Source organism: Phycodurus eques, chromosome 15 (assembly GCF_024500275.1).
Source record: "Phycodurus eques isolate BA_2022a chromosome 15, UOR_Pequ_1.1, whole genome shotgun sequence".
Classification (NCBI taxonomy): Eukaryota; Metazoa; Chordata; class Actinopteri; order Syngnathiformes; family Syngnathidae; genus Phycodurus; species Phycodurus eques.
The window spans coordinates 10,811,333-10,838,161 of NC_084539.1; the positions used below are offsets into that span (position 1 = coordinate 10,811,333).

At 42.4% G+C, this 26,829-nt stretch overlaps 2 protein-coding genes across 4 annotated transcripts; one reads left to right on the plus strand and one right to left on the minus strand.

Annotated features, from left to right (window-relative positions):
• Positions 1–823: 823 nt before the first annotated feature.
• On the minus strand, positions 824–14,851 carry slc20a1b (solute carrier family 20 member 1b). Its single transcript, XM_061697539.1, has 11 exons — positions 14,530–14,851; positions 12,577–13,229; positions 12,274–12,414; positions 11,503–11,588; positions 11,293–11,389; positions 7,982–8,101; positions 4,153–4,428; positions 3,175–3,739; positions 2,909–3,094; positions 2,480–2,564; positions 824–2,389 (listed from the first exon to the last, which is right to left on the minus strand). The coding sequence occupies exons 2-11, from the start codon at positions 12,923–12,925 to the stop codon at positions 2,225–2,227; spliced, it is 2,070 nt and encodes a 689-aa protein (XP_061553523.1). The 5' UTR covers positions 12,926–13,229; positions 14,530–14,851; the 3' UTR covers positions 824–2,224.
• A 2,713-nt stretch (positions 14,852–17,564) lies between these two features.
• Positions 17,565–26,439, plus strand: stard7 (StAR related lipid transfer domain containing 7). 3 transcript variants are annotated; one of them, XM_061698538.1, is made up of 9 exons: positions 17,565–18,391; positions 19,327–19,490; positions 19,569–19,618; positions 22,589–22,699; positions 23,190–23,272; positions 23,627–23,726; positions 23,884–23,968; positions 25,041–25,267; positions 25,519–26,439. In XM_061698538.1, the coding sequence occupies exons 1-8, from the start codon at positions 17,943–17,945 to the stop codon at positions 25,220–25,222; spliced, it is 1,224 nt and encodes a 407-aa protein (XP_061554522.1). In that variant the 5' UTR covers positions 17,565–17,942; the 3' UTR covers positions 25,223–25,267; positions 25,519–26,439. The 3 variants fall into 3 exon arrangements, with proteins under 3 accessions (XP_061554522.1, XP_061554523.1, XP_061554521.1); XM_061698539.1 differs by having other exon boundaries at positions 25,041–25,263; XM_061698537.1 differs by lacking the exon at positions 25,519–26,439 and having other exon boundaries at positions 25,041–25,508.
• Positions 26,440–26,829: the final 390 nt, after the last annotated feature.

Here is a 26,829-nt window from a genome sequence, read left to right on the forward strand (position 1 = left end):
ATTTTCTATAGCCCTTGTCCTCATTAAGACCTCGGGCGAGCTGGGCCGATGCCGGCTGACTTTGGGCGAGAGGCGGGGTGCACCCTGGACTGGCCACCAACCAATCACAGTGCTCATATAGACAAAATGTAATACAATACATTGGACCCCTGCATACTCACCATTTGGCACCCAGATTCACCTATTTGCATATTTCTTCAAATTAATAATAGTTTGGTTTTTTTGGAGGGGTGCGCTTAACACTGAAAACGCTTATTGAAAATTGGCAGGTTTGTTCCCCCACAAAAAAAAAGAAAGAAATCTTTAAATAATTTAAAAATTTCTGTGGGTGCCGAACCGCGAGTATATCCATCCATTCATTTTCTATAACGGTTATCCTCTTTAGCGTTACAGGTGGGCTGTAGTGTATGCCAGACTACAGAATGTACCCTACATTTAGTCCCAAGGCTCCAGCACACAGGTTCTATAGAAAATGGATTCACTCTTATCTATGGACAATTTAGTCTTCAGTTAACCCTAAGCGGACCTTTGGCGAGAGAAGCGGGTTACGCCCTGGAATAGTGGTCGGCCAATCATAGCGGACTTATAGACAAACTGTTAACTCACATTCATCCCTATGGGCAATTTAGTCCAGTGAACCTAACGTATGCTCTTGGGATGTGGGAGGAAGCCAGAATAGCCAGAGAAAACCAATGCAAGCATGGGATGACATGAAAACTTGACATAGGAAGGCCAAAATTCAAACTCAAACCGTACCTTGCCACTATAGCACCATGCTTGTCACTACTGTACTTACTCACAAGGTTTAAAAAATTTCAACAAACAGAACTAAACTTTTATTGTACAACTTAGATAAAACATTTTTACAATGTTTGACTTTTTCCATCCATGATGTGGCTGTGTCTGTATATTTAAATAAAAAAATTAAAAAAAAGATAATTCTTTGGTACCTAAAGGGCAAATGAAAACATTTAAGGCAACTCGAGCATGTACATGTGTTAAATGCATTTAAAAGTTCAATAGGCAAAAATACGCTACCAGTGGAATGCAACACATTTGCCCCCAAATGGACCACTGCGTATATTCAATTGCCCACTAAAAGAGGACCCCCCACCCCTAAAAAAAAAAAAAAGTTTTCACGGCAGTTGGACACTTGCGTGTAAATATAACCAAGGATCGATACCAACAAGCTCAAATGGGATTTCAGCACATTCTTGTTTAGAGAGCCAAGTTCAATTAACAATATTCAGTGTTTCAATAGCTGCACGGATACTTTCCAAGGCGCATACATTAGAGAAAGTCAGCTGTTTGTTTTTCACAACTTTTTTTTTTTTTTTTTTATTTGCTTGTGACATGTTCTAAAAATAACATGCCACAGTCAAAAGGAACCATCAAATATCAAATATCTCACTAAGCATTTGCTTTGACACCTAGAACACAAAACTGAAATATAGGCAGTTTAACATTAATGTATTTCACAATTTTCACACTTTTTGAACTACAGTACATTGGTTTGAGCATAGGTGAAAGGTGAAGACTATCCTTAAGGCTATTTTGTTATGGACACCCATTTCTGATTTGATCCACAATTAGCTTGTCTTTCCCCTCCAGTCATCAGCAATATAATTAGTCAAATGTTCAAAAATTTATCTTCCTCAGCAGTGATTTTGTTTTGTTTTTTAATGTAGAGAATAGAGTCTCAGTACTCCAGAAGCCTGATTGGGGAGAGGGGGGGGAGGTATAATCCCACTCACAGCAATAACCTGATTTTCAACTAAAAAAACTTTTGCAGCTATGCCAACTCTGTTGAAACATCTGCAAAAGTCTTAATACTGCATTTTAATTATTTTTTGGTTTGTTTTCCAAAAGAAAATTAAAACTGCATGGTTCTATTGACAGAACTGCAAAGTTAAAAAAAAAAGTATTTGAAAATCAAGTTGTTGCCTTTTACAGAATGAGAAGATACAAAAAAGCAAGAACAAGGAAATGCAACAGTATCAATGGGAGGCCTGACTGGAAACAAGCAACACAATGTGAGCCGTTACATAATGCAGCCATGACCCGAAAGGCCTATATCGCAAGTCCCATTAAACATCTGTAGTTTATTTTTTTCCATTGGCTTGAGGTAAGCGATATATGAACCCCGCCCAACTCCACTCCTCTCGGCGCACACCGGAGCGGTCGTCGTCGTCTTCTCTCTTCTCCCCAGGAGGGGGCCAAAGCCTCACACGGTGCCGTTGAAGGCGTAGATGAAGATGGCCATGATGGCGGCGCTGATTAGGCCCGAGATGGGTACGGTAACGAACCAAGCCATGAAGATGTTACGGAACAGACGCCAATCCACCGCCTTCTTAGAGCGCAGCCAGCCCACAGCCACCACGGAGCCCACCTGCCAAAAATATTCCGTGAGTCTCGCCGACTACTTCCTGTTTACTGGAGCCGGTTCACACTGACAAAATCCAGTGTGGGCGCAGCCTACCTTGCAGTGGGTGGTGGAGACGGGCAGGCCGACGTTCGAAGCGACCACCACAGTCAGAGCAGACGCCAGCTCGATGCTGAAACCACTGCGCGAGGCAATCAAAAGTCTTTTAGACACAAATCCCGAAGTTCCACTCAATAGACGTTTGTACTCAAGGGCCACATTGTGCGGAGTGTCTAAATTAATACACGGGCCAGGTCATTTATAAATGAGGTAAGAAAAAATATATTTTTATAAAGTAAAACAGTATTTTTAAAATCAAATTGTATTTTACCAATATTGTATTGACCTTAACTGCCAAGTAAAATGAATTAAGATAAAGGAATAAAAACATTCAAATGAAACAATATTACAGGACACTTGATCATGTCAAATGCTCGCTGGGCCAGATGAAAGAATGTACGGTGTCAGGCGTGTGTAGAACCTTACCTGGAGGGAGTAATGGGGGTGAGGTCCCTGCCCATGGTCTGGATCACTCTGCGGCCCCACACCCACAGGCCCATGCAGATGCCCAAGCCTCCGTAGAGCAGCAGCCACGTGGGCGTGGGTTCCTTGGACGTCACGCTGCCGCTGACGTACACCAGCCAGAGAGCGACCAACGGGCCGATGGCATTGCTGCTCAACGCAAAATGGAATCGTTAACCCCGGCGACGCGTTCGAGACGACGCGTCGCCTCACGATGAACGGACGCGTACCTGACGTCGTTTCCTCCGTGAGCGAAGGAGCCGAAGCAAGCGGTGAGAATTTGGAGGAACTGGAAGAGCACGGACACTTCGGGTTTGTCCGCCTCCAGTCCGTCCTCGTCCAGGGAGCTCTGGGTGCTGCCCGCGTCGTCCTTGCCCATCTCCAGCGTCACGTCGTCCTCGCCCAGGCCTTCGGGCGCAGCGTGCTCAGCCACGGCGTTGCAGTAGCTGGTGTAGCTGTCCATGCGTATGCGCTTCCTGTCCTGGCCCTGTCCGGGGGCCTTGTCCCCGTCCTGGGGCTCGCCGTCCTTGTGCTTAAAGTCGGCGTGCATGCCGATGATGGCCATAGTGTACGACGTGTAGCTATTGTTGCGGCGGATGGGCCGCTCGCCGCCCTCGCCCATACAGTCGCCCACCTTGGCCAGGTGGAGCTTGTGCAGCAGGTCCTTGTAGAGGCCCGAGTCCTTGTGGACCGTGTGGTACTGGCTGTAGCCGTTGCTCGGGATCTGTGCCGGCCGGTTGTTGAACTGGACCTGATGGGCTCCAGTGGCAGAACCGTTGCTGGGCTGCTTGGGGACTGCACAGCGAGAGGGAGCGAAGTCCAATGGGGGACAGTCAGTTCACAGTGATGGCAATGTAGGTTTAGTTTTTTTCTCCTCCCTTAATAATAATAACCAATTACAAACATGGAAAAAATTAATCAGGAAGGGGGCAAACACTTTTCCCACACTACTGTACATAAGCTAGCACTACAGCTAAGAATGTCTTCAGCTGAACATGCTACCTAGTCAGCCTGTAGCTAACACTAGCAGCTAACATTAGCATTACTCTTCTTCACTGCTCACAATGCCATCATGCTGCCATAGCTTATTACAGGTTTTCGTGTGACCTTTGAGCCATTTTTGCAGTTTTACCATAACTTACATTTAAAGTCAACTCTCAAAGATGGTATATTTAAAAAAAAAAAATGCTATTCTCGAGTATACTTACCACCATTAGCATTGTTACACTCCGTTTCATCCGACTCCCCAATGTCAAAGGCCACCTTGCGCTCTTTGACGGCGTCGCCCTCGTCGCAATCTCCGATATTGAACGCCACACGCCGCTCCTCGGAAGCCGGCGGGACAGCGGGAATTTGATCGGCAGCCGGGGAGGACGGCGCCGACGCCTCCTTGTCCGTGGGTTTGAGGATGGGACAGTGGGGCTCCTTCAGCTCGCTCTTCTCCATGAGGGGGCTCTCCGAGGGGCTGGAAGACTTAATATCTCCTAGTAAGGGGACAAAAGTTGGGAGTGAGACATTACTTGGGGAAAAAATAACATAATAAAATAACATTTTATTATTGCAATTTTGGCTGCCACGATGAAATGAGCCTGATCTTTCACATTTAAAATGCGGGCACTGCTGCATATGAGAAGCACTTCATTGGGAGCCGTGCCTCCCACCTAGTCAGCCAGCCACCAGGGGGCGAACGCATGATTAAGGCTTCAATTCAGCGCCACTGTGCTCATGTGCCAACTTCGAAACAAAAGCCTAAATGGCATTGCTATTCTCTAGCATCCAGCCCAGACTTCCCTCTCCCCAGCCACTTGCTCCAGCTCTTCCGAGGGGATCCCGAGGTGTTCCCAGGCCAGCCGAGAGACGTAGTCTCTCCAGCGTGTCCTGGGTCGTCCCCGGGGTCTCCTCCCGGTGGGACGTGCCCGGAACCCCTCAGCAGGGAGGCAGCGTCCAGGAGGCATCCTAAACAGATGCCCAAGCCACCTCATCTGGCTCCTCTCAATGTGGAGGAGGAGCGGCTCTACTCTGAGCCCCTCCCGGATGACCGAGTTTCTCACCCTCTCTCTAAGAAGAGGAAACTCATTTTGGCCGCTTGTATCCGGGATCTTGTTCTTTCGGTCACGACCCACAGCTCGTGACCATAGGTGAGGGTAAGACCGTAGATCGACCGGTAAATTGAGAGTTTCGCCTTTCGGCTTAACTCCTTCTCCACAACGGACCGATACAAAGTCCGCATCACTGCAGACGCTGCACCGACCCGCCTGTCGATCTCCCGTTCCATTCTTCCCTCACTCGTGAACAAGACCCCAAGATAGTTGAACTCCTCCACTTGGGGCAGGATCTCATCCCCGACCCGGAGAGGGCACTCCACCCTTTTCCGACTGAGGCCCACGGTCTCAGATTTGGAGGTGCTGATTCTCATCCCAGCCGCGTCACACTCTACTGCGAACCGCTCCAGTGAGAGTTGGAAATCATTGCTCGATGAAGCCAACAGAACCACATCATCAGCAAAAAGCAGAGATGCAATACTGACTCCGCCAAACCGGACCCCCTCTACGCCTCGGCTACGCCTAGAAATTTTGTCCATAAAAGTTATGAACAGAATCGGTGACAAAGGGCAGCCTTGTCCAACCCTCACTGGAAACGGGTTCCTCCCAATCACGCCCTTCCAGCTCTCACTGTCATTGCCCACGTGAGCATTGAAGTCCCCCAGCGGGAGCGCTCTCCAGCACCCCCTCTAAGGACTCCAAAAAGGGTGGGTACTCTGAACTGCTGCAAAAGTCAGGACCTGTCCCCCCACCTGAAGGCGGAGGGAGGCTACCCTCTCGTCCACCGGGGTGAACCCAAACGTACGGGTGCCGAGTCGGGGGGTAATAAGTATACCCACACCTGCTCGGCGCCTCTCACCGTGGGCAACTCCAGAGTGGAAGAGAGTCCAACCCCTCTCAAGAGGACTAGTACCAGAGCCCAAGCTGTGCGTGGAGGCGAGCCCGACTTTATCTAGTCTGAACTTCTCGACCTCACACACCAGCTCGGGCTCCTTCCCTGCCAGAGAGGTGACATTCCACGTCCCTTGAGCCAGCTTCTGTAGCCGGGGATCGGATCGCCAAGGTCCCCGCCTTCGGCCACCGCCCACCTCGCACTGCACACGACCCTTATGGCCCCTCCCACAGGTGGTGAGCCCATGGGAATGGCATTGATGTCCAACGTAGTAATATATATGAAGCGTTTATTTTAAAGTTGGCCCTCTCAGCACATTGCCGGAGAGAGGGCGTGTCGCGGTAAGACACTATTAACAATCGGCTGGCAAAGAAAAAGTCCATAGAGAGGGAAATCACAACGGTCAAGTTCTTTGCATTTTGTGACCGTGTACGACTGACCAATCAAGAAGAACGGAGACGTACCCTTCCTTTACAATTCACTATATTATCAATGGGGATTTTCAAATGAAAAGTCGGTGCTTACAGCCTCATGTTAGTGCGTTTTATGCATTCATTGTATTTGCTTCCATTAAGTTACAATTCGTGATTGCACTTTATAATAGCATATTTATTCAGTGAGCCCTTGGCAAAGAAGAAATTTTGGGGGTAAATTTATTTTTATGATCTATCATTTATTCTTATTAAGATTAACTTGGCACTGTAAATTGTTACATGGTTTGTTGAAAAGTAGTGCAATAAAAATTAAGATTTTCCCCTAACATGAATCATGATGACAATATGAATCAAAAATAATCGTGATTATTATTTTTGCCATAATTGTGCAGCCCTACTTCAGACGCATCAAAATATATACAAATACAAGCACAGGACACGAGGGCCCTTTCACATAAGTACATGACCAGGGGAGGGAAAATACTGTTAAAAGGATCCAGTGACATGGGATGTATTTACAATACCGCTTGCAGCTTCGCTTATAAAAGCCGTCTTGTGTCTCACATGACAAGTGCTTGTGGATTCAAGATGATCCAGTAAAGCAGGTGTGGGAAAACTTAATTGCTCAGGGGCTACATTTTCATTACTTCATCTTACCCATTGAAATTAAATGCCATTAATTCGTTCCTGACCCACAAAAACTACCATTTTTTGTTATAAATTTTTCTGTAAAATAGCACTGTATTGACAAAAAACAAAAACAAAAAAAACTGTAAAATGCATAATAGAATATAAATGAAATTAACTGTTTTTTTACACGCAAATAAACCAAAAGTCACAAACACCATAGTCCATCAGTGTGTTGATGTGCACTTTCAGGAGCTACAGTCAGTTTACCACACCATTAGTTCACGGTTAGCATCTGCTCCATGCTCCTTGCAAGTGTTTTCATTTTGAATTTGTGTTTGATTGGCCCGTACAATAAATGGCTGAAAGGGCATCTGCAACTTTTTTCCCCCACTTCATAGAAGCGGTGTCGTACAAGAAGCTCGCTTGTAAAATCTTTTGGCTCACTGTCCAAAGCAATAAATACATTTAAGTCCTAAAACACAACTTTTAAAGTCCAGTCCTCCATGTTAACATGGATATTTGAATTCAACAGCCATCAATAGCAGTGAATGAGTTAAAACCTAAGAAAAAAAAAAAAAGAACAAGAGACAGCTTGTTACTACAAAAACGCAAGTCTAGGTTCCACTGTACAATCAACCAATTATGGAATTAAAAGGTTAAATGTGTTTGTAAATTTGTAATGAATACAATAAATAAAATATTCAATGAGCTAAATAAAATATTTAAATTAATTTTGGGGGGGGGGGGGGGGGAATAAGGCAAACTTAATGCAACAAATACTACACCACTCTGGATATGTCGCGTCAACCGTGACTTATTTTAGACGGCCGTGTTAAAGGCCAATTAGTTGGATTACTATGACCCACATAGAGCAGACTTACTGCCTATCAGTTGAACTGAATACCCAATGAATGGATTAAAAAGTAAACCGTCTAACTAGGCGTAGCTTGAGACAGCTAATGGTTCAAGCGGTGTGGTCAGCAAGGAAACCGTTTCAGTGGTTAAGTAGACTCTGGGAAATAAGTCATTAGTCACTTACGTTCGATCTTCTTCTTCAGGCGCGGACACACGATGAACCAGACCACGACGGCCGTCAGCTGGGCACAGCCAAGCGAGATGAGCAAGATGCCCCACCAGGGGAGCTTGTCGAATCCCAACACTGGAGGACCACCGGACGCACAGAACAAGACACACAAATGGAAAAAGACAAAAAAAGGCAGGTTTTTAAACAAACGGGCAGCGGGTGCCACCTTTCTTTGCGGGCAGCTCACACATTTGGAGTGTGAACATCAAGATGGATGGGCACTTGACTTTGTTTTTATTTGAGACTAGAGGGGTAATGAAACAGTTATTGGTTTAAATATTTCTAAAGCAACGGGAAAATTTCTATGGCAGCAAGGTGGAAATTCCAAAAACAGGTTAATTGAAGACTAAATTAAATTGTCACAGAGGGAATGGTTGTTAGTCTGTATGTGCCTTGCGATTGACAAGTGCTACAGCAAACTGTAGAACTGATGGAAGAATCTGAATGTTCTGAACTCCTTTTTCTATTGAACTAAACAAATCACCATAATGTGGCTGTAGCACCACTTCCGAGTTGAAAGTGAATCAACTCTGCTGGTTGTAGCCAAGTAGTGCGCTCCATTTAATTTGTCTACTAGTTAAATACTATTGCATTATGGGTAACTATGTAGTAGGGATAGAGGAACTTGCTTTGATTGGTGCCACAGCAGTGTCTCTGTGGCTCTGACATGCGGTCACGCACCACTGCTGTGCTCCGTATGTAAATATTAACAGTGGCGTTGGGTCCCCTTCGAAATGAACACTTATGTAACATCTAAAAAATAAAGAAGGGGGGGGGGGGCGGGGGCAACAATGTTAGCATGACCCCTAACGAGCACATAGACAAGGAGTTCCTTAAAAGGTGACATTTCCGCAGGGAGTGACAAGGGGGAGTTTTAGCAAAGAGCACCTTGATACCAACACTGCAGCAAGCGCTCGTGCTGCTGACGTCGGCATGATGCAGTGCGTGAGCGCAAGTTACGACTTCAACCTCCCAGGGGAAGCAGACATCTTGCTGCAGAGTGACCTTGTCGCTGAATAAATGAAGCGAAGGCAAACAAAAGGAAATGCAAGAGCAAGGCCGAGCGATATGAGTTTGAGGTCGGAGTCCGTGGCGGATCTGTGCGCTGATTCGGTCACGCTGTAGCATGAGACCGAAGAGCACCTCGCTGCCGTTTATTCAGTTATGCAACAGAGCCGTGCGCCCTTCGAGGTGGGCATGGCACAAGGAGAATAATAAGAGGGGCACGGCTCTGTGAATAGCTGACCTCGCTGCCCTTCACGCCGCTCATGCGGAGCGAGATGTTCACAAACGGGTGTCAGAACGACTTAACAAAATAAAAAATAATTAAAAAGGGGGTGGGTTTGCAGGCTAGACGAGATTCACGTCAGTCTGTCTGTGCGTCATTGTGACTCACTCACAGGCATCCTGCAAAACAGTCCCGCCGCAGCCAATAAGTGGGATGGATGGGGCTACACAGGAAATGGAATTTTGACCACAGCTGTGTTCCACACCCCTCCTCGAAAAACCTCCGCACACCGCGAGCCACTTTACACAATTCCATGTTGTTGTTTTTCCCGCCCCTCAATGAGCAGCCAAATTTAATTACACAAGTGACAGCGAGAGTGATACTTTATGGACGAGTGGGCGACTAGACCTAACGTTTGCCTAACTTCCAGCTGAGTGGTTAAGCACTAAGGAAAAAGGTCTTTGAGTTCAGTATTAGAGCCTGAAAAATGTAATCAAAACTAGCAACCTCCGGGAGACACGAATGATTCAGTTTCAGGAGCTTGACTCAAGTTGAAAACAACCCCCAAGTATTTGTCCATTTTATGTTACTGTCTCGTGTCGCCACAGTGACGAATGCTGAATGGTGTTTGTTTTTTAGAGTAACTCGGGCAGAAAATCCCTGTCCAGCCAAACGCATTAAGCTCCCATCAATGGAGGCTGGTGCCAGGGTCAGATTGTACCATCATGATGACACTGAACCAGACACACACACACACACCCACACTTGTCTGGCGAGCCAAAAGAGGTTTTGTTTACTGCTGTTTGTACTGCCTTACCCGATAGATAACATGGTCCTCAAATCTCAATGCATCTGTTTGGGGTAGAGTTCATTTTCATTTACAAGGTCACAGTATAGATTTCAGATTTCTTCCTTGACCTCATTTTGTGGAATACAGAGAGCTGACCCTCACCTTCTTTGACCTGCAATCGTGCTGACCTTGCTGACTTGGTCTCTGCCACGGCTATGTGTTTGTGTGCGTGTGTGTGTGCGTGTGTGTGTGTGTGTATATATATATATATATATATATAACTAAACAACTATATATATACACACACACACACACACACACACACACACACATACATAAAGTGTTGGAATGTGCCCTAGGATGCCTGGTGTCCTATCGCACCACTACGATAGCATCTGAGCCTTGAGTAGTCTTGTCACAGGAAACCAAGCCAACTGTCCTTGCTTGGCTGCTACCATGTTACACTGTTGAATCCAACAGGAGACTACAATCCATTTGGATTTTAGACAACTGCTACTCACTTAAATATGCCCCAAGTGGTACCTGACTAACAATGTGGAAAGGGGGGAAGGGTGACCTACGATGCAGTAGGCATTTGATGATGTGTCTAAAATGCATTCTCGCACCTTTTTTTGCGTGTTTTTTTTTTTTTAACCCAAGTACAAGGACAATTGTACAGAATGTGCCTGGCTAAGCAGGCTCATGGGTTGTGATGGAACCACGAGTGATCGCCTCTCAGTGCGCTGATGTGTACATGCACATCAGCGCACCATATCTGGTCCTACTCTGGCCTGTAGCCACCATTTAATGGCCCAGGCCAGCTAACATCTTGTTAGGCCCTGTAGAGAGAAGAACACAAAAGGAGCAAAAGTTGCTCATTTAATAAAAGTGTTTCTTGACGTTAAATGGGGCAACATGTATTCAGAATGAATCAAAGTTATGATTTCACAGACTACAGGCATTAGTGCAAATATAACCAATGACAACACCCTTGTTACTTCTCTTTTCCATCTGCCTGCTGTGCTCCTCTTTTAACATTTTCATTCCACCTATGACCCACTTCCAAACACAAGCAACCAAGAGAGCCCCGAAAAACATGTTAAAATAAACAGAGTTATAAGGATAAACAGTCTGGTTGAGTGTGGAATATGCGTGGGCATCCTGCAGTCTGAATGAGGGAGCAGTTTATTTTAAGCTGTGCCTGAGGACAGACATGGAGAGGGACATGACCGAGACAGTGACACTCACTCGGAGCTCCAGTGAACATGATGGAGAACAGGTTGATTCCCATAGTTATAGCGTAGAACACAGGTAGGGCCTTCAATCCATTTGGCACCGGGTCTTTCTGCAAGGAAGAAATCCCATTCAGGAAAACCAGAACTAAGCCTTTACAGTTTTAACATCACACAAAGAAGAACTTACTTCTTATATTGCTCCAAGATCTAATCTTAAACATACCTTGTGCAAGATGAACACGCGCACAAAGTAGAAAACCACAGCCGACATTATCCCAGACAGAAGGGGACTCAGAAACCAAGAAGCAACTGCAAATAACCCAAACAGGAGAGTTAAAATGTCAGTCGCAATTAGAAATTAGCAAACAAAAACAGGATGCAACAATGTGGAATTTCCATTCATTCTTCCTCATCAGACTATTCTGGAACGGGCATCACCAACCCTTTTAAAAATTACAATGTCCCAACAGTGGTGAACTATTCTTAAGATCGGGCCCACAGGCGACTTATGTGGTGACGTGGTGTTCTGGAGCAATACCGTGGCTCTACTTTTTAGAGAGCAAGTGCCTCCCGTCAGGTTACAAACAGGAAACACTTGCTCAGTATCGAGTTGCATCAGTTACCGCCAGCATTAGTAATTAGAATCCGCAGCGTGCCTCTGCATCAGTGTGCAGGGTGTTGCATAACAATACGATGTTCTAATGTATACAGTTACAATTTTAAGACATCTGCTGAACGTTTCGTGGGCATAATCGCCAAGTCGAAGAGTTTACAGTGTGGTGTCAAACTTAAATAACGCCTCTAACCCTGCTGGGTCTCATGTGTCCTGTGCAGTTACACACTGTCCTTAGCATGTCCCGTTTACAGATACATTGGCACTTATCCCAGCAAAACAAAACAACTAGCATACTCCATTATACTAACAAAGCAGCCACGTACCATTAGAACATGCACCGAGACTATGAAAAGCTGGCAATGGTCATGTGTTACTTACCAATCCAGAGAAGCTCGAGCCACCTGACTCCCTGCTGGCCTCTGGCTACCAAAGAGAAGCCGATGGTAGCACCAACTATGCAGTGTGTTCCAGAGATGGGCAGCTTGAGGAACGAGGCAGCCAGCTGCCACACAGCAGAACCTGAAGGCAAATCGAGACATTGGATCATATTTTTACAATAATTATTTGCGGGCCTTTTCCCAGCTGCTTACATAATAAAAATGCGACATGGCAAAAGAAACCATTTGCACTTTGTTGACATGGATCTGTGAGCTTTATCAGAGAATCGGCACAGATACTCACCAAACATGGCACTGATGGATCCGGCCATCAACAGATGCTCGGAACCGTTGTACATGCCCACGTCGATGATGCCATTGCGGATGGTTTCGCTGACCCTGGCGCCGAGAAGCACCGAGCCCAGCGTCTCGAACACAGTGGCCAGGATGCAAGCCTGCTTTAGGGTGACCACCCCGGAGCCCACCGCAGTGCCAAACGAGTTGGCGACATCATTGGCGCCCACCGAGAAGGCCAAGATGAAGGCGATGATGAAGCCGATGATCAGCAGCCATAAGTAACCCGTGAGGGGGCCCTGCGCCGCTACCGTAGTGGCTACCACGATTGCCGTCACGGTTGCCGTTGTTGAAACCATGACTGTAGATTACAGTACTTCAAAAAAATATATATATAAACTATTAATGCTATAATATTCAAACAGAACAACTATTGGAGGTATGAGGAAATAAATATATCGTCTTGAAGGCCCAGCTTCTTTACAGGACTTATCAGGGACAGGCAAGAAAATAGAGAGGTATAGCGTGACAATTTATGGGGCTTATTGCTATCCTATAATTATACTAAACAGGTTACAGTTTCTTTGGGTCTGAGTTAGTGCACGGTGTGAAGAGGCGGCCATTGTGCAAGTGTAACAGCAGCAGGGGGAACAGGGGAATATCCTGAAAGAACAAACAGGGAGATTTGCTTTAGAGCGGTTCTTCCCAACCAGTGTGTCACGAGAGATCATCAGGCATGCTGCGGGAAATGATCCACTTATAGTTAGTCTGAAAAATGATTTACCACAAATAATGTATTGTTGTTCATCTATCTATTCCAGCCACATATAGTGACAGGAAGAACAATTAAATGCTCTTCCACTAGATGGCAGAAGGTACAATTAACCTGTGTATCCATCTGTTGCCATTCAAACAAAAGAATACCTTTATCTTTACCAGATCACACCAACTATGTACATTTGAGTACATTGAGACGAGAGCAACATTTCAGTCAATATTGTTGTTTGCCATGATATTAGTCAAATTAACAATATGTTCCCTCATGGCTCATTAAACTACTCATTGTGAAGCTGCTTTAGATGAGTGTTGTCCCAGGTTTATGACAATACAAAGGCCGTATATAAAACACAGAGCGGAGTGATGGAATAACCTGAGGTTGTAAACGCCTCACTCAATTAATTACAGTATGCAGGAGGACACGTAAAGCGCCTCGCGGCTGCCATTTTCGCCGAACGTCGCCACACAACTGCGGCTTTTATCGTGCGCCTATACAACGGACTCCCGCACTACCCGTGCTCTCGACGGCCCGGGGCGTTCAATTGACCCAAGTGTATTGCGTGTCGGCGGTGGAAAAAACACTTGTGGACCGAGACGTTTTCACCGCGAGCACGTGTCGTCATCCATTCATACGACTTTTTAAGCGCCATCTTCAGCGCGACCCTTTTTCAGCGCCTTTAATCACACCACACTCTACACATACATGGAAAGCGGACCGGGATGGTAACCACTGCCGTCAGTATTTGCACGTTGACGCAAAAAAAAAAAAAAAAAAAAAAAAAACGTACACATGGTCCTGATGTGGCTACATTGTAGCTAAACGGTGCCGAGCCGCATTCAATGACCTGCCAACTTCCGGACAGATGGCCACCACTCCTAGTTATCCAACGACGACTTTCATTGTGTCGTAAAAATGAGTTACAACTCGAGTCAGACATTCGCCGAAATCCTTTCTTGGACGGTCTGTATTAGTCAAACGACATACAAATTCACGGTTTGGTTTCTTATCTTTACGCTGCGTTAGTAGTATTGGTAAGACTTTTTATTTAAGATAACGTGTCATTGAAATAATTCCGGGTAGACACCCATGCTAACAGTTAGCTAACATCCACTGGCCAACAAGTCGCGTGGGGGGAACAAATACACGTTCCGTACATTTAATGTGACACAACAAAAATCCACTTACCGCACGTCCAGTTGTCAACTGTCGTTTGAAGAATTTCCTTCCAGGAGCCGGCAAGCTAATTAGGATGACGCGCGCGCCTACCGGAACGTTACGAGAACGCGCGGGAGGGACCGTGGAAATTTTTAGTTAAAATTCAAATACGATCAGCGATAAAGGCGTCAGAATAATCACCCGCATATTAATTACATTAGTACGTAGCGCGATCTGACAGAACGAGATAGCCCAGAACCGTCTCAATTGGACCGAGCTTCACCACCGTGTGTGCCGGCGAACGAGCAGGCGAGGAGGGGGTTTATCATGAGCTCGTGCCGCCCCTCCACCAGCCAGCTGACGGACTGCACGACTGCTTTCATATTCAATGAGGCACTTTTTTTTTTTTTGGTTACTTGCTAACACAAGCCGACAAACTACTCACCCTCTGTACTCAAGTAGAAGTAAAGACATTTGTGTCAAAAAAAGACAATGGTACAATGGTCAAAGTAAACGATTATATAATTTCATTAGTCCAACTCTACCATCAACAGCACACAATTTATGAAATATTTGTCATATCATACACAGTATTTTGCTTTGTTTGGCGCAACCCTCTTACAGATACTCAGACACTCAAAATATATCTTGATGATATTGCTGCTTAAATCCATCCATCCATTTTCTGTACCCCTTATCCTCACTAGAATCATGTGAGCTGGAGCTTATCTGAGCTGACATCGGGCAAAAGGCAGGCGACACCCCGAAGTGGTCACCAGGCAATTACAAGGCACATTCTGTCGATACACTAAAATTGTCACACCGTCACCGAGTCGCAACTGAACCCACGCGGACTGTACAAAAGTCAGGCGACCTGGATCTAATCCTAGGGCACATACTGTATAGACAAATTGACATCACATTGACAATTTAGGACATTTTAGAGTATTCAGTAAACCTAGCATGCATATTGTTGGAACATGGGATGGTGCCAGAGGACCCACGCAAGTAAAGAAAGAACATGCAAGCGCCACAGAAGGCCGAAGCCCATCCACTTGTCCACTGGGCCTTCTGAAAAACATATACTACTGTATTTGAAAAATATGACTGACTAATTACATTTAAAGTTGAATTTGATCCAAATACTAACACAACTTCAGTATTACACTCCAGTAACAGGGTTGAAAATCAATGCTAATTATAAGAGTTTTTGCTCAAGAGTACAATGTGTCAGCTGCTGTGCAAACTGGTCAAGAACAAACTTGGTTTGGATATTAAGCTGTATTTTTCTAAAATGAGTAACAGGGTTGTGTTGGTTTGCGTTACACCATTATGGCTGAAAACGTTGAAGAAATATGAAAAAACAGAAGTGAGGACATACCTTAGGTCTACCTACGGTCAGAGTGATTGACATAGCTTTTTAATACAGAAAAACAGCAGTGTATTGTATGAAAAGTTTTTGTTGTTGTTGTTGTCTTCATCACAATTCCCAATCATTTTATATTTGTATGACAAGTAGTAGGGGGGAAAACACCACCAAACTTGGTACTCCTTGATACTCGCTTTGTCGGTGCGCCACCCCCCAGCTTGAATGACATAAAGAAGCATTTCCAGCAACATGAATGATCGTTTGCGGATAGTTAAGCAATGTCGTTTAGCAACGAGTGCTAGAAACAACCAGGGTGAAGTCAGCCTGGGAAGGCGTCGGTGGGCGTGCTGCCAAATACCCAATCGGCAAAAGCCAGCATATGCTGAGAAAATAAATAAAATAAAAGTATTTAAAGTTGAATTACGACACTCATTTGGTCAATTTCAAAAGTAGTATTTACGTCGTCTAATCATAGAAGAAGAAGTGACTTTTCCCTGTGAAGTTCATAGAAATGAAGAGTAGATACGCCAGCGCGCTGGAGCAGCCGATGGAGCTAGCACATCGGAGCTCGCGGATGTGCCTACGCGTCGGCCATGTTGGGGATGTTGACGTTCCCATCATGACATGAGGAAACTAAATCGTAACCTTCTCGTATATCAACGGATTTTCACGACATTTACTTTTCTAGTTTTTTTTTTTTTTTTTTTTTTTGGTCAACCGTATGCAACACAATGTGGAGGTTGTTTTAATTTGCTTGGCGTCTAGACACAGGGAATGCCCTGCCGGTTTTGCCCCCCCTATCTTCGCGTGCTCGTAGGCAGTGGGCAAGCGGTCACTTGACGCCACCTGCCGCCTAGTGGGCCACATTACCTCCCTAAAGGTTCACCGTTATGTTCATTCAAACATTTTCTGCTAATCCCGTTCGGTCACTAATGTTCAATGCAAGAAGTCTATAGTTTTGATTGATATATTCGCTGCTTCATAGTAAGATGTTTAATTTTTTTGTCCCACTCGTGTTGCTCAAAGATGATAAATGATGACTATTGCTGCTGAAACGATGCAAATTTCCTCATTGTGGGACCAATAAAGATGATCTTGTTACAAAACAATGAATAGAAATACCTTTTAGTGTGATGCGGTATATTGCCACACTACCAGAACACATACACACGATAATTGCCCCCAAATTATTGTACATTTTTACATTATTTATACTTAATAATATAAATATAAACAAACCATAACATAGTTTAATGAATACAATAACAATGTCATCATGATTAGTGGAATTTACAGAATCAACATTCTATACCACAAATAAGATTACTGCCACAGGTATGATCTGTGTAGTGGACGCATATTGATGACGTAATATTGTAGCGTATAACCAAACTTCCTTTTTTAAAATTATTATTAAAAAAGCCTAAAAACAGCTTTAATTACGCGATTTGTCACGCATAAAGCGAATGTTGTGTTTTATAAAAGATAACTATGAGACATGGCACAAAAACTGGCTTGTGAAAATTCGGAACAATACATTTAATCGCTCTCGAGTCGAAAAGGTGACCAAACGCACATGCTAGTGGGTGAGTCAATACGTTTACGACGAACTCAAATTTTGACCAATCACAATCGCCTAACGTCAGTCTCTTTCCAATCAGGTCGCTTGTTAGAAGGCTGACTTCCGAGTGGGCGTGTCTCTGTGCGATAGGGAGAGGAGGTCAAATGATCTGCAAAGGATGCGAAACGTGTGCAACAGTGCGCGTCTCCAGGATATTATCCCAGTTCGAAGATATTAACGGTGGATTTAAGGCGCTTACAGTGCAGGTAGTAGCACGTTTAATTTAGAACAAGCTCAAGTGGTTGTGTTGGGCAAGTGTCGCGCTAACGTTAGCCGATGCTAAATGTCGCGTGCTCGCCGAGCGATAACGTAATGGAGATTTGCGAGCGCAAGTCTGCCACATGAACTTTTAAACAATCGCCGAGTGCTTCTAGGTAGATACTTCTACTACCCTCGTTTTGGGGGAGTCATCCAGTCTGTTGGGAGCTTGTATCGCGGTCGTAGCAAGCAGTCATGTTTCACTCAGTCCCCCGTCGTGTCACCACCGAGGTCGGTGTTAGGTCACTCAGGCTCCCGGGGGTCAGGGCATTCCGGCGGGGTGTGCAGGAGGATGACGGCCGAGGCTCGGGGTCGTGGCTGGGCGAGGCCGCGGGCCTTCTCCTGTGCACCCTCCACAGGGTGGGCGTCCTGGAGAACGCCGCTAGATCGAGACACAGGAGCAAGGGCTTGCTGTCCATATTCGCCGACCATTGCGGCTTCGTCACCGGCCAGAGGCTGCGGCGTGCGTGTCGGATCGCCGAACTGTACTCCAATCTGTACTCGGAGAGGACCCGCTGGACCCTGGTGGGCAGCATATGGCGCAGGTTCCAGAGCAAGCATTCCTCCCCGGGCAAGCTGATCGCGGCCCTTGCTGGGGTCTTTATGTGGGACAATGAGAAGATTCAAGATGACGAAATGCACAGGTTTGGCAACTCTTCTTTTTATTTTATTTTTTTTGAACACACGAGTCCAACATTCCAACCACAAAGGAACGCCTTCATTTGTCATGCACCCTATGTTAATCTAGGGGTCACCAACATGAAGACCAAGGACGCATGACCTGAGGGCCTGTTCTAAAAATAGCTCACTAGTGATGGGACATTGTGATTTCCTTGGAATATTGTAGAAGTAATCATTTGGAAATCTAAACACTTATGGAAACAATGTGTTGCATATTGATATTTATGTTTTTTTCCCCACGTTATATACCACCCATCCATTTTCTACACCGCTTGTCCTCAGTAGGTTTTAATAACTAATTAAAGGTAATTTGAGCAAATCTATTATTTTGGAAACGTGTATCAAACTGGTAGCCCATTCACTTTGAGTACCCAGGAAGTAGCTCTGTTTCAAAAAGGGCGGTGACCCAAATTTGGACTTTCTCCTACTGTATTTGGCAGCGCAGCGACCTAGTGGTTGGCACATCTGCTTCACAGTCGCAAGGTCCTAGGGTTCAATCTCGTGTGCAGTTTTCATGTTCTCCTTGTGCTTGTGGTTTCACTCTCTGACTTCCTCAAACATTCCAGAAACGTGTGTTGGGTTCATGGAAGACCCAAAATTGTCCATAGGTGAGTGTGAGTGGTTGTTTGTCTTCATGTGCCCTGTGACTGAAAGGCAATCACTCCTTTCTAAGTCAGATAGGATTTGCTCCAGTTTAGCTGTAACCTTGACCAGAAAAAATACACTCTAGAAAAGTGATGGATGGATACAATATATTACATTACGTGTGCCCTGAGATTGGCTGTCCAGTCCAGTGTGTAACCCGCCAACCCCAGCTCGCCAGCGGCCCAAATGAGGGCAAGGCAGCCAGTGCTGTAAAAGATGGATGAATAACGCAAATAATGCAATGATTGTGCAGATGCGGGCTGGAGCTGCAGGCCCTCGAGACTGTCAAGAGCCTAGACGCACACTCGGGTGCAGCGAGCGGTCGCGCCGAGCCCGGCTGGGAAGTTGTGATGGAGAAGAAGGACTTCCGAGTGTGGAAGCGGCCGATCCCCGGCAGTCACCTCTACGAGTACAGAGGTTAGCACCGGAGCAAGTGGCCTGTCAGGTGGACCATTTGGGCTGTCAACATCTGTTTCTATTTGTGTTTTATTGCAGTGTTGGGCTCATACACTGATGTCACACCAAGGCAGTTCTTCAATGTACAGGTACAAATGTCCATTTCTTCTACGTCGCTCTGGTTTTTAATGGCCTATTGGTTTGAACTGAGGTCTCGCATTCGTTTCTTGCTCTACTCTTTACTCTATAAAGACTGTTATGCATGTTACAATGGCAAAAAAAGAGCAAATATTTTGAAAATATGACTAGAAACATAGAAATCACCAGTAAACCACAAAAACAACAGGGATTATACATTACATGCATGAGTAGAAAAAAAAAGTTAATACTAAATTAAACAGTTTTCCCAACAAAACTTAAATTTGTTCACATTTCAAGCCTTTACAGTACATTAAATGTAATATTTTAATATTCTTAAATGTCATAAGTGTAAAATTGAGTTTGCCACTGTTAATAATGGTACACACACACTTATGATGACATTGTTCACTATAATATTGAGCAGTCAGGACGGAGCCATACTGTGTGTACCACTTTGATTGCTATGCAACTGCTCTGTTACCGTAAATTCAATTTCTGCTTTCGTGGCTGTCATCACACTCTTTACTTGGTGGCATGACCAAAAAAGCCAAAGAAAAGTCTCTAAGTAGAAATACGGTCTGGTGTAAAGCCCAGCCCCAGCTTATTCGCGGCCCTAATGAGGGCAAGGCAGCGCTGTAAAAGATGGATGAATAATGCAAATAACTGCAAATTTGGCTGGGGCTTGGCACGATCAGGATTTTTGGGGCCGATCAGCGGGTTTAAAAAAACAGATAACCGAACACCGATCCGATCACAGCATGGAGCAATGTATCTATTTAAATGACTTGCTAATTTACTGTATATACGTTTGTACTGTATACTGAGTATCTTCAAAAGTGTTCTAGTCCAGGGATTTCCAACCAGTGTGCCATGAGCGATCTTCAGGTGTGCCGTGGGAAATTATCAAATTTTACTTAACTGTTCAAAAAAGTATTCACTTATAAGAAATAATGTGTCTTTGTTCCCCTATTTATGCCAGTGAGGCATAGTGACAGACAGAACAAATAAAAGCTCTTGTATTAGATGTCAGGAAGTACATACAGTAATTACTGTGTATCTACTTTTTGTGACATTTTTGTTGGTGTGCCGTGTGGTTTTCCAATTGTAAAATATGTGCCTTCGCTCCATAAAGGTTGGAAATCACTGCTCTGGTATTCTAATCAGTCAAGTCAAACCAACATGACAGAAATAATGGGTGCTAACTTACTGTAATTAAATTTATTGTAATTAAATGACTTCACACACACACACCGAGACTTTAGAGCATGAGTCGACAGAACGCCGGCATGTTTACGTACAACCGTTAGCGCTAGCACTAGCTTGCTAGGCTACATAACGTTTTGATGCCTGCTTGCGAGCCGTATCGTATTAAAAGTACGTGAACATTCATCAAGCAAGCCTTAAACGAAAGTCCTCTCCCGAGAACCGATGACCGCCACCACACTTTTTCCCACGTTTCTCCATTCCCCGATCAATTGTTGTTGTCGTCGCCATTGGAATGAGTGCATCCGGTCGCGTTTGAGTTGATATTATTATTAAAATAAAGCCCATTGATCATAAAAGACTGGATGCCGTGGTATCGGAATACAATATTTTATTGCAGTTGTCTGACATAGTGCAGTCGTGAAAGACCAAATTGCAGGCATTACATGTTGTCTGTCTCAGACGTGTTGTCTGTCCCACACGGCTGATGTTTTTTTTTTTTTTTTTTTTTTTAAATAGCTTTATTGGCAGTCAGATGTTTACAGTAGTATGTCAAAAGACACGCGACAAGGCTAAAAATAAACTAGCTTTTGTATTCAAATATACTGTACACGACGGTGACGCAGAGTTAATGTCTTTTGCGGATGTCATTGATCGGATCGGCGAATTATGACATTAAAGCCGATCTGCATAAAATGCTAATTATCGGCCGATACCGAGCAGGCCGATCAGATCGTTGTAAAGTCTACATATTACACATTGACAGCCAAAACTGTGTGCAATCTTTTGATTTTAAAATAAATAACATCATTTACAATTGAAGATTTCAAATACAATTGTAATCTGTGGTTGTACTTATGTATTTACGGTATTTATTACAATTAATGTATATTTAATTATTTTAGTATTTCCATTTTAATCTAGCAAACTATTATTGGTACAGGGCAATTCTCGCCATCTATCTCTGTTATACAATATCAATGATACAATATTTGATATTTTTTCTTATGTTCGGTTTGAGTCATAATATTGCATGCATGTTTTTTAAAATTAAATTAAATTTTAATAGTCTATTCTTATATTTTTGTACAGTATTTCATAGACATGTTTATTTTGTTTCTTACAAACATGTTTACATACATATCATCCATACGGAGCATTCATTCATTCAATCAATTTATCTATCTACTGTAACTTTATATTTATGAAAAAACAAATAGTACAGTGCTTTTTTTTTTCTGTTTTTGCAATACGTAATGCATTTTTAAAAATTCAATTAATGCCTGTATTTATTTTATATGGAAAGTATATAATATTTTTTAGTTTTATATAAATAATAAAATACAATAATGAATTTGTTTATTTTTTGTGCTTTTTCCTGTATTTGTAATATTTTATACATGTATTTAACGTTATTTATGCATGTATTGTACAGGAGCATGAATTATGAAACCCGAATTAACGTCAAAGATGATGATTTTTGCACAGTAGTTGCTGTAAAAAGATCTTGCAATCTTAAAAAAAAAAAAAAAAAAAAAAACCCCCAATAACAAATCTCTATCTTAAAATATATTGCACACATCGACGCAGGACCATCAGTTGCTGTGAGGCGCTCACATGCGTTTCATGTCAAGCGAACATGGTCAAGTATTTGTGGAGTCACCTGTTGCGCAAGCTGTTTATCACAAAGGTGATGTTAACACACTGTGGTTGCTAATATACGGAATATAAATAGCACTACACTTGACTGACCGCTGCTTTGTGTTTGTCCCCAGTTGGATACAGAGTACAGGAAGAAGTGGGACGCTCTGGTGATCAAACTGGAAGTGGTGGACAGGGATGTCAACACGGGCTCGGAAGTTCTACACTGGGCTACACACTTTCCTGTCAGTTCCACTCCTTCTTATTCTCTATTTATTTTCCAAAGCTACCTCCTAGATCAGTGGTTCTCAGTGTGGTAGTTGGGCTCCCTCTAGTGGTATCAGAAGGAATCACCGTCTAAGTACAGTTCAGTTGTATTTAACTTTTAAGTTCCTTACATTTGCATTTAATCTTTAAGAGCAGTTTGGTTTTAAACATTTATTTCGCTCCAGTTATTTCACTTTTACGTGCAGTATCAATATATTTTTTACAATTGAATTATTACCGTTTAAAATTTTCCTCCGTTAACTACAATGTAAATGTTCAAGCTCTGCATAATGTTGCAGTGCCTTACAATGATGTTGAAATATACTTTTTAGGAGCCGTACGAAGTTTGAGAACCACAGGTTTTTTTAAAAAATTAAATATTTTTTTTCTTTCTTTTAAAAAAAAAAAAAAAAAAAAAAAAAAAAAATTTTTTTCCCCATTTTAAATCATGTCAAATCTCCTTCGCAGTATCCCATGTACTCCAGGGACTACGTGTATGTGCGACGCTATGAGGTCGACTTGGGAAACAACCTGATGATTCTAGTGTCCAGGTAAGAAATGATTATTAAAGGATACTTATTGTTGTTGTTGTTATTAATTTTAAACTTGTGCTCAGGGGCCACATTTGCATTTTAAATCAGGATGATCCTTTGTAGATAAGCTTAAAAAAAGCTAAACTGAGTATGTAAAATAGTTTTTTGTTAATAAAATAATGATTAGTGCTAATTTAAAATGTATTACTTACAATTAATTATAATTAACCAATTCTTAGGTGTTTACTTTTGTCTTCAATATATCGATAGTTTAAAGCGATAAATTAATACAAATGTAAAAATGGAAGAATATATTTGAATTAACCAATTTTAGTAAAATAAACCCGGCCTTTTTGTCACTATGTTCGTTAGAGCCGTGCAGCATCCTCGAGTTCCCGAGTCTCAGGATTTTGTGAGAGTTCACGCATATCAATCCAAGATGGTCATCCGTCCACACAAGTCTTTCGATGAGGTTAGAATCAAACCCTGATAATTTTGTGTCATAAAATATACTGATCCTTGCTATGAATATTGATATGTCCAGGTTACATAATGCAAAGTGAACCATTTCAAACACTTCTTGATGATGATGATGATGATGATGATGATGATGATGATGATGTTGACAGAATGGATTTGACTACCTGCTAACCTACAGTGACGACCCTCAGACCGCCTTCCCTCGTTACTGTGTGAGCTGGATGGTGTCAAGTGGTGAGCTTTTCATCTCACAACTCCGTGTTGATGGTAGAAGTAACTTTCACAAATAATACATCATTCATTGTTCGTTAGTCCATATTCAGAAATTCTAGGGGCGGAATGCAGTAGGACTCCTATAAATATTCTTACAAGAAACAGCTACTGCTGGTCTGCTCTGTTTTCTTATTTTAAGTCCAAAACAGTCCAAAAGTTTGTGTGTACTTGTTTGATCTGGTAAGTTGCTCTCTATTATTATTTTTAACTTAAAGATTTAAAATGCTTTTTAGTAAAATTTTTGTATTTTTATTTAACATTTAAAATACGCATTTAACTAATAAAGGATTATATTCCACATTATTTGGTTTATTAATAACAACTATTGTATTTAATATGCGTATGTTCATTCAAATGTTAAATGCTGTTTAACATTTGCATTTATATTTAAATTTAATATGCATTGAAATTTTTTATAATAGATTAAGAATTCAACAAAAAAGATAATTATGTATTTAGAAAAAAAATCAAATATTTTCCTTTTATAAACTTCACCATAGGTTTTCTATTTTATTTACAAAATTAAATGCACATTTTTTAAATTATTCTTTTAAAAAGTACTCGTGCTTTAAATATTTCAATGTAGTTGTAAATTTCTTACATTTGATTCTTTTGTAAAAAAAATAAAATAAAAATAAAAAATAAAAAATGTAATAAATATTTACACTGTCTTATAAATTTGACCAATGACAATTAAAAATATAATTATTATAATTTAATAATTCAATTTACTTTATTTTATTTAAATGCATTTTTAATTAAGTCCAGAGCAAAATATAATGCTGTAGAAAAAGCTTAGTTGACTGGTAATTTAATCTTTGCTCAAGATTGTTACGTTTTAATTGTATAAAATGTTTATTTTAATCCAGATTTAGTTGGAAATACTTATTTTAATTGAATTAATTATTTTGAGGATTTTCTCATGGGGTATGCAGTACAGAAGAATATAAATTGTATACAACCATTTTTTTGTTATGGTCCCTACGTACAAAATGAAACGCATTTACGGATCTGTCCTATCACAACGTGATAGGCATGCCGGACTTCCTGGAGAAGCTTCACACGGCCGCATTGAAGGCCAAGAACTTAGAGGTGGGCATCCACGACTATGCCGGCGTCATCAAGTCCAACGACAATACGGGCCGCCAGCAGAACCAGGAGCGCCACGCCGCTGAGAAGAAACACGCCGGCGGTCCCGGTCAGATGTTCGCTTGACGTGGATGAGCATACAGATGAAACCCTCCAAACCCTACTTTGTGGGTACGATGTGTGTGAAGATATATATATATATATATATATATATATATATATATATATATATATATATATATATATATAAATTGTAATTTTTTTTTCCTTTTTTATTATTATTTTTTTGGGGGTAGATGAAATGTCAAAGAGAACAATAGACCTCTGCCAATGTGTGTACACTGACACTCGGGCCAAAGCATTCATTGTTTGGCCTTCATTGACATTTTGGTGGACATGTTCTTTTTTTTTTTTTTTTGCAGTATTTCCAATACAACATGAGTATGCATTTCTGGCCTCAATGGGAGAACACTGGTATGCTCTTTCTTTCTTTTTCTTTCTCTCTTTCCATCCTTCTTTCTTCCTTCTTATGACTCAGTCATGCAATGTCTTTCTTTCTTTCTCTCTTTCTTCATATGACTCACAGTCATGCTATTTCTGCTACCATGTCCACACAATATGAGGGCTTTAAAAGCAAGCTAAACCAGTCCTTCCACAGCGGGGACGCAGTGTCTTATAACAACCGTGGAAATCCTCACGTCCAGTGGTACACATACACTTGGTAGTCCTTGTCGAAAACAGCACTTCACAATCTGTTCACGTATCATTTCACAATGGGGAAAAAAAGGTTACTCCATTTCAACTCCTTTCGTAGCGAGCTAACATTTCACTGTGATTTTCCACGCGACGACTTTGTCCTTGACTGGAATTAAATGAGATGCACAAGCTCTGTTGTTTAATGTTATTCTGCTGTGTTCGTCCTATAATGAATGTACAAAGCGCGCAACATGTTGCGGAATAATGCATCACGTCTAAATAACGTTTACAGCCTGGCCATGTGGCAGACAACATGCATTTCCATGTTTTTCCTTTCTGTCTCGAGCTTTACTGTATTGGTGTCGTGTTCCTGTCGTATCCTGCAAAGAGCAATTTCCTGATCTTCAGTAGTTTACCAATCCAGGGTGTTGAATTGGTAGTCACTTTTTTCCCCTGCTTATGTGCACAAAGTTAACTGCGACTAAAAATAACCAGTGAAACATGAGACAATATTTGCTGATGCCCGCAAATGTCACATTGTTGTGTAGACCTGCATGGATACAAAATATGTTTTTCTTATCACATGGCAACTGATAACAAAGGTGTGGAATTCTGTTGCATGATGATCTGGAATGTCATTAAAACAAAGGAGCTTATTAGAATAGTTTGTGTCTCACACTGTGTGTCTGTGCCAAGATTGAGGGTCACACTCAAAAGAAAAAAATAATACAAGAAAAACGTAGAACTGTGGTGTAAATATATTTTTGGGGAGAAAAAAATATTTTATGTCAGTATTAGGAGTAAGAATTTTGCAAGAATTGTATACAAGAAAGTAGCCTGAATTATACGAGCATAACATTTATGAATACAGTATTAATATTTTAAGGAAAATGACAATTTTGCAAGAGTTGCGAAATACCATTCCAAGATAAATTATAAAACATTGTTTGCATGATAGCATAGTTTCCTAAGTATTATTTGATTGTATTCAGACAGAATCTTCATTGACAACAACTATTTTATTATTATTTTTTAAA

Excerpts from the sequence above, each read along its gene's own strand:
- slc20a1b (XM_061697539.1), bottom strand. The coding sequence starts at position 12,925 with ATGGTTTCAACAACGGCAACCGTGACGGCAATCGTGGTAGCCACTACG. Across the intron at positions 2,565-2,908 it reads ACCCCCATTACTCCCTCCAG|TGGTTTCAGCATCGAGCTGG; the intron begins GTAAGGTTCTAC and ends TGCCTCGCGCAG. Across the intron at positions 2,390-2,479 it reads TCTCCACCACCCACTGCAAG|GTGGGCTCCGTGGTGGCTGT; the intron begins GTAGGCTGCGCC and ends TATTTTTGGCAG.
- stard7 (XM_061698538.1), top strand. The coding sequence starts at position 17,943 with ATGTTTCACTCAGTCCCCCGTCGTGTCACCACCGAGGTCGGTGTTAGG. Across the intron at positions 22,700-23,189 it reads ACTGGGCTACACACTTTCCT|TATCCCATGTACTCCAGGGA; the intron begins GTCAGTTCCACT and ends TCTCCTTCGCAG. Across the intron at positions 23,969-25,040 it reads GAGCTGGATGGTGTCAAGTG|GCATGCCGGACTTCCTGGAG; the intron begins GTGAGCTTTTCA and ends ACAACGTGATAG.